The 11,112-nt window shown below is 45.2% G+C and overlaps 1 protein-coding gene across 1 annotated transcript in view; it reads right to left on the bottom strand.

The window, feature by feature from the left end:
* Window positions 1-11,112, bottom strand: part of XIAP (X-linked inhibitor of apoptosis) — a 59,192-nt gene that overhangs the window by 14,556 nt on the left and 33,524 nt on the right. Inside the window, exon 4 of the mRNA XM_023508117.1 lies at window positions 9,956-9,998. Coding sequence (XP_023363885.1) covers window positions 9,956-9,998 — 43 coding nt within the window. The remainder of the gene's footprint in view (window positions 1-9,955; window positions 9,999-11,112) is intronic.

Raw genomic sequence — 11,112 nt, 5'->3', positions numbered from 1 at the left:
CCTGTGGTCCCAGCTACTCAGGAGGCTGAGGCAAGAGAATCGCCTAAGCCCAAGAACTAGAGGTTGCTGTGAGCTGTGATGCCATAGGACTCTACCAAGTGTGACAAAGTGAGATTCTGTCTCTTAAAAAAAAAAATTAGCTCTTACAACTCAATGCTGCAGCCATTTTGGAAATTGTCTGATGTTTCATTAGTAGGTTACCACATGACCCAGGAATTCCATCCCTGAATATATGTTATGTAGGGATGAGGAGGGAGGAAAGAGAACAGATGGTACAATGAGATGCTTTGTCTACTAGGAGGAATGATTTGACCACAGGGGGGCAACCTGTGGAGAGGAGATGACATATCAAGGGGGCTTCCAAGGATAGTTGTTTTTTTTTTTTTTTGTAGAGACAGAGTCTCACTTTATAGCCCTCAGTAGAGTGCTGAGGTGTCACACAGCTGACAGCAACCTTCAACTCCTGGGCTTAAGTGATTCTCTTGCTTCAGCCTCCCTAGTAGCTTGGAGTACAGGTGCCCGCCACAATGCCCGGCTATTTTTTTGTTGCAGTTTGGCTGAGGTTGGGTTTGAACCTGCCACCCTTGGTATATGGGGCTGGCACCTTACTGCCTGAGCCACAGGCGCTGCCCAAGGATAGTCCTTTTTGTTTTATTTTTGTTTGCTTTTTTTTTTTTGCAGTTTTTGGTCAGGGCCTGGTTTGAATCCGCCACCTGTGGTATATGGGGCCAGTGCCCTACTCCTTTAACCCACAGGCGCTACCCTATTTTGTTGTTGTTTTTTCAGACAGTGTCTCACTATGTTGCTCTCAGTAGAGTTCTGTGACATCACAGCTCATAGCAACCTCTAACTCTTGGGCTTCAGCAAACTGATTCTCTTGCCTCAGTCTCCCAAGTAGTTGGGAATATAGGTGCCCGCCACAATGCCTGGCTAGCAAGGACAGTCTTTAGAGCATGTGTACAAGCAAGGTAACAGTGTCCTCAAGTGAACTACCATCATTAACATAGTAAAAATCATACTCATCAGTGCCAACACAGTTTACAAGTACCATGGCAATCCTTGGAAATTGCCTTTCAGGATAGAAAAGGGAATGACTCAATATTCGAGGAATTCTCCACCCCTTTCTAAGAATATTCATGAATATTATACCCTACCATAGCATATGATTAAAGATTAGCATAAAATGACAAACTCTAACCCTGGGAGACTAGTGTTTCTTATTGGAGCAATCCACTCTACTGATTTTGAGAGTGTACTATCCTTTCTGTACTCTGTGCTTAAGTTATTCCCTCAACTGGGTAGCAATAACTATTCTTGGAAACCAAGAACCAGAGAACACAGACCTGACATCTGGTCCCCATACCTGACATAAATACCAACTAGAATTAAAAACATCTGTCTACACAAAACCTTATACACCAATGTTCATAGCAGCATCATTCGTAACAGCCAAAAAATATAAACAAGCCAAATGTCTACCAAATGACAAAGGAATAAATGTAGTATCAACCATACAATGGGGGGGGCAGTGCTTTTGGCTCTGTGGGTAGGGCGCCGGCCTCATATACCATAGGTGGTGGGTCCAAACCCAGCCCTGGCCAAATTGCAACAAAAAATAGCTGGGCATTGTGGCAGGCTACTCTGGAGGCTGAGGGAAGAGAGTTGCCTAAGCCCAAGAGTTGGAGGTTGCTGTGAGCTGTGATACCACAGCACTCTACCGAGGGAGTTAAACTCTGTCTCTAAAAAAAAAAAAAAAATACAATGGAATATTTCTCCATTCCATATCTGAGAATGAAGTATTCATGTATGCTACAACATGAATGAATCTTGAGACCATTATTGCAAGATTCCATTAAATGTCCAGAATGTGCCAAGTCATAGAGACAGAAAATAGATTAGTGGGTGCCTAGTGGAGGCAGGGAGGGAAATGGGCAGTTACTATTTTTTTTTTTTTGAGACAGAGTCTCACTCTGTTGCCCAGGCTAGAGTATATGCCTAGCTCACAGTAACCTCAAACTCCTGGGCTCAAGTGATCTTCCTGCCTCAGCCTCCCCAGTAGCTCAGACTACAGGTCTGTGCCACAACATCTGACTGATTTTTCTTTTTTCTTTTTTTTGAGACAGAGCCTCAAGCTGTCCCCTGGGTAGAGTGCCGTGGCATTACAGCTCACAGCAACCTCCAACTCCTGGGCTCAAGCCAGTATCCTGCCTCCGCCTCCCAAGTAGCTGGGACCACAGGCGCTCGCCACAACGCCCAGCTATTTTTTGGTTGCAGTCGTCATTGTTGTTTGGCGGGTCCAGGCTGGGGATTCGAACCTGCCACTTTAGGTGTACGTGGCTGGCGCCCTAGCCGGTTGAGCTAGAGGCGCAGAGCCTGATTTTTCTGTTTTAGTAGAGATGGAGTCGCACTCCTGCTCAGGCTGGTCTCAAACTCCTGAGCTCAAGGGGTCCTCCCACTTTGGCCTCCTACAGTACTAGGATTATAGGTGTGAGCCAACATACCTGGCAGAAGTGCCTATTTCTTTTTTTTTTTTTTTTTAGACAGAGCCTCAAGCTCTCTCCCTGGGTAGAGTGCCATGGCATCACAGCTCATAGCAACCTCCAACTCCTGGGCTCAAGTGAGTCTCCTGCCTGTTTCCAAGTAGCTGGGAATACAGGCACCCACCACAACACCCGGCTATTTTTCATTTTTTTGGTTGCAGCTCTCGTTGTTTGGTAGGCCCAGGCTGGATTTGAACCCGCCAGCTCAGGTGTATGTGGCTGGCGCCTTAGCCGCTTGAGCCACAGGCGCCGAGCCAGGAGTGACTATTGATGGGTGAGTATAGAACTTCTTTTTGGGGTAATGACAAGGTTCTGCAATTAAATAGCAGTAATGATTGCACAACCTTGTAAATATACTAAAACCCAAGAGGCTGGGTCATTCTTTGGCCAAGAGCACACCAAGAATTGAGAGCAGACTACCACCTTGACAGAATCAAAAGAATACATAACTCTTCTTAGAACTGAAGGTGTTTATGCCTGAGAGGAAACTGAACACTGTTTGGGCAAGAGATGTGCTTACTTACACAAAGCAAAGAAGACCAGAGTTAGTTCTGGAAACAGACCAAACAAAAAACAAAACCAGGGTCATATGGAAAAAGGTAACTCATCCCCATGGCAACAGTGGCATGGCCTGTACCAAATTCCAAAGCAAATTTACCACTAAGGCTGCTGGACACAGAATATGTATGATGCTATAACCCTCAAGGATTCAAACTAATGAAAAATAAATTAAAAGGGGGGAAAAAAAAGAAGAGAGAAGTGGGGAGGATCTTTCTTCTCCACCCCTGGGTGGTGACCCTTGACAAGTCATGCTAACTAGCTCAGAGTTTAAGAGTTCAGGGTGCCACTCCTGCCTGAGTCACCAAGTAACATTGGAATAGTTATCTCCATTCCCTGTGGACTTCATCTTTGCCCCTGACAGTTAAAGCTTCAAGAGCTCAAAGTTCCTTCCACGCCAGATATTCCATTAATTCTATGAATAATATGATCATGATAGTCAGGAAAAAAAAGTTACACAAGTTGGGTGTGGTGGTACACGGCCGCAGTCACAGTCACTAGGTAGGCTGAGGAAGAACTGCTTGAGATGAAGATACTGAGGCTTCTGTGTGCGATGACTGCATTTGTGAACAGCTATAGCACTCTAGTCTGGGCAACAGAGCAAGACCCCGGTATCAAGAAAAAGAAAAAAAGTTAGAGAATCTTTGTTTCTGAATAACTTTAAAAATATAGGCTAAGGCTGGGCATGGTGACTCATGCCTGTAATCCTAGCACTCTGGGAGGCCAAGGTGGGTGGACTGCCTCAGCTCATGGGTTCAAGACTAGTCCCAGGGGCAAGAGTGAGACCCCGTCTCTAAAAATAGCCAGACATTGTGGCAGGTGCCTGTAGTCCCAGCTACTCTGGAAGCTGAGGCAAGAGAATCACTTGAGCCCAAGAGTCTGAGGTTGCTGTGAGCTATGATGCCACAGCACTCTACCAAGGGGAACAAAGCGAAACACTCTCTCTCAAAAAAAAATACAGGCTGAAAAAGAATATAAGCTGGACCAAATGATTTCTTAGACTATACATATATATATATATATATATATGTGTGTGTGTGTGTGTGTATTTTTTTTTTTAGAGACAGAGTTTCATTCTGTCTCCCTTGGTAGAGTGCCATGGCATCACAGCTCACAGCAACCCCAGCTCTTAGGCTTAGGCTCTTGCCTCAGCCTCCTGAGTAGCTGGGACTACAGGCACCCTCTACAACACCCAGCTATTTTTTTTGTTTGCAGTTTGACCAGGGCCGGATTTGAACCTGCCACCCTCGGTATATGGGGCCGGCGCCCTACTCACTGAGCCACAGGTGCCTCCTACACTATATTGCTATCTCCATTAAAAAAAACACATCAGGGCTGGGCGCAGCGTCACACCCATAATCCTAGCACTCTGAGAGTCTGCAGCAGGTGGATTACTAGACCTTAAGAGTTATAGACCAGCCTAGCTCGGTGCCTGTGGCTCAAGTGGCTAAGGCGCCAGCCACATACACCTAAGGTGGTGGATTCGAATCCAGCTGGGGCCCACCAAACAACTCTTGGGCTCAAGTGATTCTCTTGCCTCAGTCTTCCAAGTAGCTGTGAGGCACCCACCACACAGGTGCCCACCACAATGATGGCTGCAACCAAAAAAAAAGAAAAATAGCCAGGCGTTGTGGCAGGCACCTGTGGTCCCAGCTACTTGGGAGGCAGAGGCAGGAGACTCGCTTGAGCCCAGGAGTTGGAGGTTGCTGTGAGCTGTGATACCAAGGCACTCTACCCAGGGGGACAGCTTGAGGCTCTGTCTCAAAAAAAAAAAAAAGAGAGTTATAGACCAGCCTAAGCAAAAGCGAGACCCCCATCTCTACCAAAAATAGAAAAACTAGCTGGGTGTACTGGTGCATGCCTGTAGTCCCAGCTACTTGGGAGGCTGAGGTAGAGGATTGCTTAAGCCTAAGGTTGCTGTGAACTGTGACACCATGGTGCTCTACCTGGGGCAACAGAGTGTGAGACGCTATTAAAAAAACAAACAAACAGGTGGTGCCTGTAGCTCAGTGGGTAGGAGGCCAGCCACATACAGGGGCCTGGGCCTCCTAAAACCACAATGACAACTGCACCAACAACAAAAAATAGCCAGTCGTTGTGGTGGGTGCCTGTAGTCCCAGCTACTTGGGAGGCTGAGCCAAGAGATCACTTAATCCCAAGAATCTGAGGTTGCTGTGAGCTGTGACATCAGGGCACTCTACCCAGGGTGACAGCTTGAGACTCTGTCTCAAAACAAACAAACAAACAAAAAACCCCATATCAGGCTAGGCTTAGTGGCTCACTCCTATAACCTACCACTTTGAGAGGTCAAGGTGGGAGGATCATTTGAGCCCAGGAGTTTGAGGTTGCAGTGAGCTATAATGATGTCACTGCACTCTAGGCTTCTATCTAGGCAACAGAGTGAGACTCTGTCTCTACAAAATAAATAAACAGGGCGGTGCCTGTGCCTCAAAAGGGTAGGGCGCCGGCCCCATATGTTGGAGGTGGCGGGTTCAAACCCAGCCCTGTCCAGAAAAAAAATAAAATAAAAATTACCAAAACCAGGTGTGAGCTCCACTGAGCTTATGAGTTCAAGACCAGCATGAGCCAGAGCAAGACCTTGTCTCTAAAAAAATAGCTGGGCATTGTGGCGGGCGCCTGTAGTCCCAGCTACTTGAGGTTGCTGTGAGCTATCATACCACGCCATTCTACCAAGGGTGACAAAGTGAGACTCTGTCTCTAAAAGAAAAAAAAAAGAAATTAATTTTATGGTTGGGGGTCACTATAACATGAGGAACTGTATTAAAGGGTCACAGCATTAGAAAGGTTGAGAACCACTGCTGTATAATCTTAAAATACTAAATACATGATGCTATAAGTATAGAGAGTAGGGAATCACCAGATAGATTCTAAATTATAGTTTTTTACTATTTTTGAAACATGATGTCTAAACTGAAAATGAGATCCTCAGTGTGATGTAGGATTTAGACCTTGTTTACAGACCTAGTTACACTAGTAACTTATAATGTATCTTAAGAACAGGCAACCTTTGTAACCTCTCTAAATGCTTCTTCATTTGAAAAGTGGAGATATCTTTCTCTGAAGCAGGTTAGAGGAAAATAAATAAAATTATTAATTAAATGACAAATGAAGCCGGCATGGTGGCTCACGCCTGTAATCCTAGCCTCTGGGAAGCTGGGGCAAGTGGATAGCTTGAGCTCATGGGTTTGAGACCAGCCTGAGCAAAAAGCAAGTAGACCCCTGTCTCTACTAAAAATAGAAAAACTGAGGCAAGAGGATCACTTGAGCCCAAGAGTTGGAGGTTGCTGTGATCTATATCACTATGATACTCTACCCAGGGCAATAGCTTGACAGGCACATGCCAGCACATACAATCTACTTTATGGTTTTTAAAGATGTTTTTAATGAGTAAAAATACTTTTACTTCTCTACGAGGTAAACAAACCTTCTGTGAAGCTGGGGAAGAAATAAAGACAGGATGGGATAAAGAAGCAAGCAGGTTAAGGCTGATCATTGTGATGTCACATTAGAACCACGTGTTAATTCATAATCCTGGCTTATTTAAAGAGACCCAAGGACAAAAATACATGTAAACCCTTTCTCCTATAATTTTAACAGAAATAGTGATGAGACAGCCTATAGTTGACTTCTCCTGAACTTAGAAACACTGCCAAATGGCTATACTAATGTTCTTTTTATTTTTTGCCTATAATTTTCACAGAAATAGTGATGAGACAGCTTATAGCTGACTTCTCCTGAACTTAGAAAATTGTCCAATGGCTGCACTAATGTTCTTTTTTAATTTTTTTTTTTTTGAGACAGAGGGTCAGGGTCACTATGTCACCCTCAGTGGAGTGCTATGGTTGTCACAGCTCACAATAGCAACCTCAAACTCTTGGGCTTAAGCCATACTCTTGCCTCAGCCTCCCAAGTATCTGAGACTACAGGCACCTTCCACAATGCCCTGCTATTTATTTTATTGTAGTTGTTATTGTTGTTTGGCAGACTTGGGCTGGGTTCAAACTGGCCAGCCCTGGTGAATGTGGCCAGTACCCTAGCCGCTGAACTACAGGCGCAGACCCTATACTAATGTTCTTAAAACAAAACTATTGGGGCGATGCCTGTGGCTCAGTGAGTAGGGCATCAGCCCAATATATGAGGGTTGAGAGGTTGAACCTAGCCCAGGCCAAACTACAACAAAAAAATAGCCAGGGGCGGCGCCGGTGGCTCAGTGAGTAGGGCGCCAGTCCCATATACCGAGAGTGACCTGTTCAAAACTGCCCTGACCAAACCGCAACAAAAAAATAGGCGTTGTGGCGGGCACCTGTAGTCCCAGCTACTCAGGAGGTTGAGGCAAGAGAATTGCCTAAGCCCAGGAGTTGTAGGTTACTGTGAGCTGTGTGACACCTCCATGGCACTCTACCAAGGGGGATAAAGTGAGACTCTATCTCTTAAAAAAAAATAGCCAGGTGTTGTGGTGGGTGCCTGTAGTCCCAGCTCAGGGAGGCTGAGGCAAGAATCACCTACACCCAAGAGCTGGAAGTTGTTGTGAGCTATGATGCCACAGCTCTCTACTGAGGGCACAAAGACTCTGTCTCTTAAAAACAAAAACAAAAACAGGTGTAATATAAACGCTCCTAATTCTATATGAAATGAGCACATTGTACCTCATAAATGCATTAATGTATACATGATCTATGTGTTTATGATTTTATTAAAAATATAAAAAAACCCAAAACTATTATCTGACTAAAATTTATTTATTTTTTTGACACAGAACCTCAAGCTGTTGCCCTGGGTAGAGTGCCATGGCATCACAGCTCACAGCAACCTCCAACTCCTAGGCTTAAGTGATTCGCCTCAGCCTCCCAAGTAGCTGGGACTACAGGTGCCTGCCACAATGCCCAGCTATTTTTTGGTTGCAGTTCTCATTGTTGTTTGGCAGGCCCAGGCTGGATTCGAACCTGCTAGCTCTGGTGTATGTGGCTGGCACCTTAGCAGCTTGAGCTACAGGCACTGAGCCATGTCTGACTAAAATTTATAGGCACTTCATTAAATTCTTAAATTTCTAGCAATTTCTTTTTTTTTTTTTTTTTTTTTGAGGTAAGAGTCTCCCTATGTCTTCCTTGACAGAGTGGCATGGCATCACAGCGCACAGGAACCTCTTAGGCTCAAACTATTCTCTTGCCTGAGCCTCCCGAGTAGACGGGACTACAGGTGCCTGCCACAATGCCCAGCTATTTTTTTTGGTTGCAGTTGTCATTGTTTAGCAGGCCTGGGTCCGGCTGGAGCCTACCACCTTCGGTGTATACGGCTGGGGCCCTATTCACTGAGCTATGGGCACCAAGCCAATCTCATATTTTTTCGAGATAGAGCTTTGCTCTGTCACTCAGGCTAGAATGCACTGGCAATAATCAATAGCTCACTGTAGCCCTAAACTCTTGGGTTCAATGAGCCTCCCACTCCAGCCTCCCTAGCAGCTGGGACAATAGGCACACAGCACTGTGCCTGCCTATTACTTTTATTTATTTATTTATTTATTTTGAGACCGAGTCTCACTATGTCACCCTGGTTAGAGTGCTGTGGCATCACAGCTCACAGTAACCTCAAACTCTTTAAGCTTAAGTGATTCTCTTGCCTCAGCCTCCCAACTAGCTGGAACTATAGGCAATCACCACAATGCCCAACTTTTTTTGATTGTAGTTGTTATTGTTGTTTGGCAGGCCCAGGCTGGATCTGAACCCGCCAGCTCCAGTGTATGTGGCTGGTGCCCTTGCCACTGAGCTACAGGCACCAAGCCTTATTTTTATTTCTTGTAGAGACAAGGTCTGTATATGATGCCCAGGCTGATCTTGACTTCCTGATCTCCTACTTCAATCTCATGAAGTTCTGGGATTACAGGTGTGAGCCACTGTAATCTGCTAAAGATTTGATCTTAAATAAATATACCGTATTGACCTTGAAAGACTATGCTCATCTTTCCACCCCACAAATAACTATAATATACCCTTTTCCTTCTCCTCACTACTGCACATGACAGTCTTACAAAGAAAAGAATAGGGTGACACCTGTGGCTCAGTGAGGAGGGCGCTGACCCTATATACCAAGGATGGCGGGTTCAAACCCAGCCCCGGCCAAACTGCAACAAAAAATAGCTGGGCACTATGGCAGGCGCCTGTAGTCCCAGCTACTCGGGAAGCTGAGGCAAGAGAACTAAGCACAAGAGCTGGAGGTTGCTGTCAGCTATGATGTCACAGCACTCTACCGAGTGCAACAAAATGAGACTCTGTCTCTAAAAAAAAAAAAAAAATAGGCTGGGAGCAGTGGCTCATGCCTGTAATCCTAGCACTCTGGGAGGCTGAGGCAGGTGGACTGCCTGAGCTCACTGGTTCAATATCAGCCTGAGCAAGAATGAGACCCAGTCTCCAAAAATAGCCGGGAATTATGGCAGGGGCCCATAGTCCCAGCTACTTGGAAGGCTGAGGCAAGAGGATCACTTGAGCCCAAGAGATTGAGATTATTGTGAGCTATGACACCACAGCACTTAACCCCAAGGCAACTGAGCTAGACTCTGTCTCAGAACAAAAATAAAAACAAACAACCAAAAAGACCAGCCTAAGCAAAAGTGAGATTAAAAAATTATCTGAGCATTGTGGTGAGTGCTATAGTCGCAACTACTCAGGAGGCTGAAGCAAGGGGAACTCTTGAGCCCAAGAGTTTGACATGGTTGTGAGCTATGACACCATGACACTCTACCCAGGGCAACAGACTGAGACTCTGTCTCAAAAAAAAAAAAAAAAACCTATAACAAATTAGCAATGAAATTAAAAGTATATTAATTTAATAAACATATTTACCAATTCTTTTAGTTAGTGATGGTGTTTTTTCAGCAGTTGTTGCCTATAAAAGAAATATGAATTATAAGTTAGAATTCTTTTTGGTAGATGGCAATTACCTCCATTTGAAAAGTTAGATTAATCATAAACTTGAAATAAATTGGCTTTATTCTAATTCTGTGTATGAATGTCTACATGAAGCACAGCCTGTCAGAGCTAGAAGTTGTTAAAAGATCATCTAATTGAATCCCTTCAACTTTACAGATAAGAAGCTGAGGCCCAAGGAGACTGAATGACTTGATGGTAGGGCTGTCACGATAACTCCACTCTCCCATGATAGTCCAGAGTTCTCTCCACGTATTACTAATGTCTTGACCACCCCAGTTCATCTTATCAAGTTAGATAACATTTCTGAGATTTTATTTCATTTATTTTTTTAGAGACAGAGTCTCACTTTGTTGCCCTTGGAAGGGTGCTGTGGCATCACAGCTCACAGCAACCTCCAGCTCTTGGGCTTAGGTGATTCTCTTGTTTCAGCCTCCCAAGTGGGTGGGACTACAGGCGTCCACAACGATGCCCAGATATTTGTTGTTGTTGTTGCAGTTTGGCTGGGGCAGAGTCCGAACCCGCCACTCTCGGTATATGGGGCCAGTGCCCTACTCAATGAGCCACAATCGCCACCCATCATTTCTGAGATTTTAAATGTCTGCAAAAAGTTTGAAACTACTGGCGGTGCCTGTGGCTCAGTTAGTAGGGCGCCAGCCCCATACACCAAGTGTGGCGGGTTCAAACCTGGTCCTGGCCAAACTGCAACAAAAAAATGGCCGGGCGTTGTGGTGGATGCCTGTAGTCCCAGCTACTTGGGAGGTTGAGGCAAGAGAATCGCCTAAGCCCAAGAGCTGGAGGTTGCTGTGAACTGTGACGCCACGGCAGTCTACTGAGGGTGATAAAATAAGACTGTCTCAAAGAAAAAAAAAGTTTAAAACTACTTATGAGTGGCTCAGCACCTGTGGCTCAAGTGGCTAAGGCGCCAGTCACATACACCTAAGGTGGTGGGTTTGAATCCAGCCTGGGCCCGCCAAACAACAATAATGGCTGCAAACAAAAAATAGCCAGGTGTTGTGGCGGGCACCTTGGTCCCAGCTACTTGGGAAGAGGAGGCAGGAGACTCACTTGAG

The sequence above is a fragment of the Otolemur garnettii genome, unplaced genomic scaffold (genome assembly GCF_000181295.1).
Source record: "Otolemur garnettii isolate 467f Iridium unplaced genomic scaffold, OtoGar3 scaffold00224, whole genome shotgun sequence".
Classification (NCBI taxonomy): Eukaryota; Metazoa; Chordata; class Mammalia; order Primates; family Galagidae; genus Otolemur; species Otolemur garnettii.
Note: the sequence above shows the minus strand (reverse complement) of the source record. Positions and strands in the feature narration are given on the sequence as shown.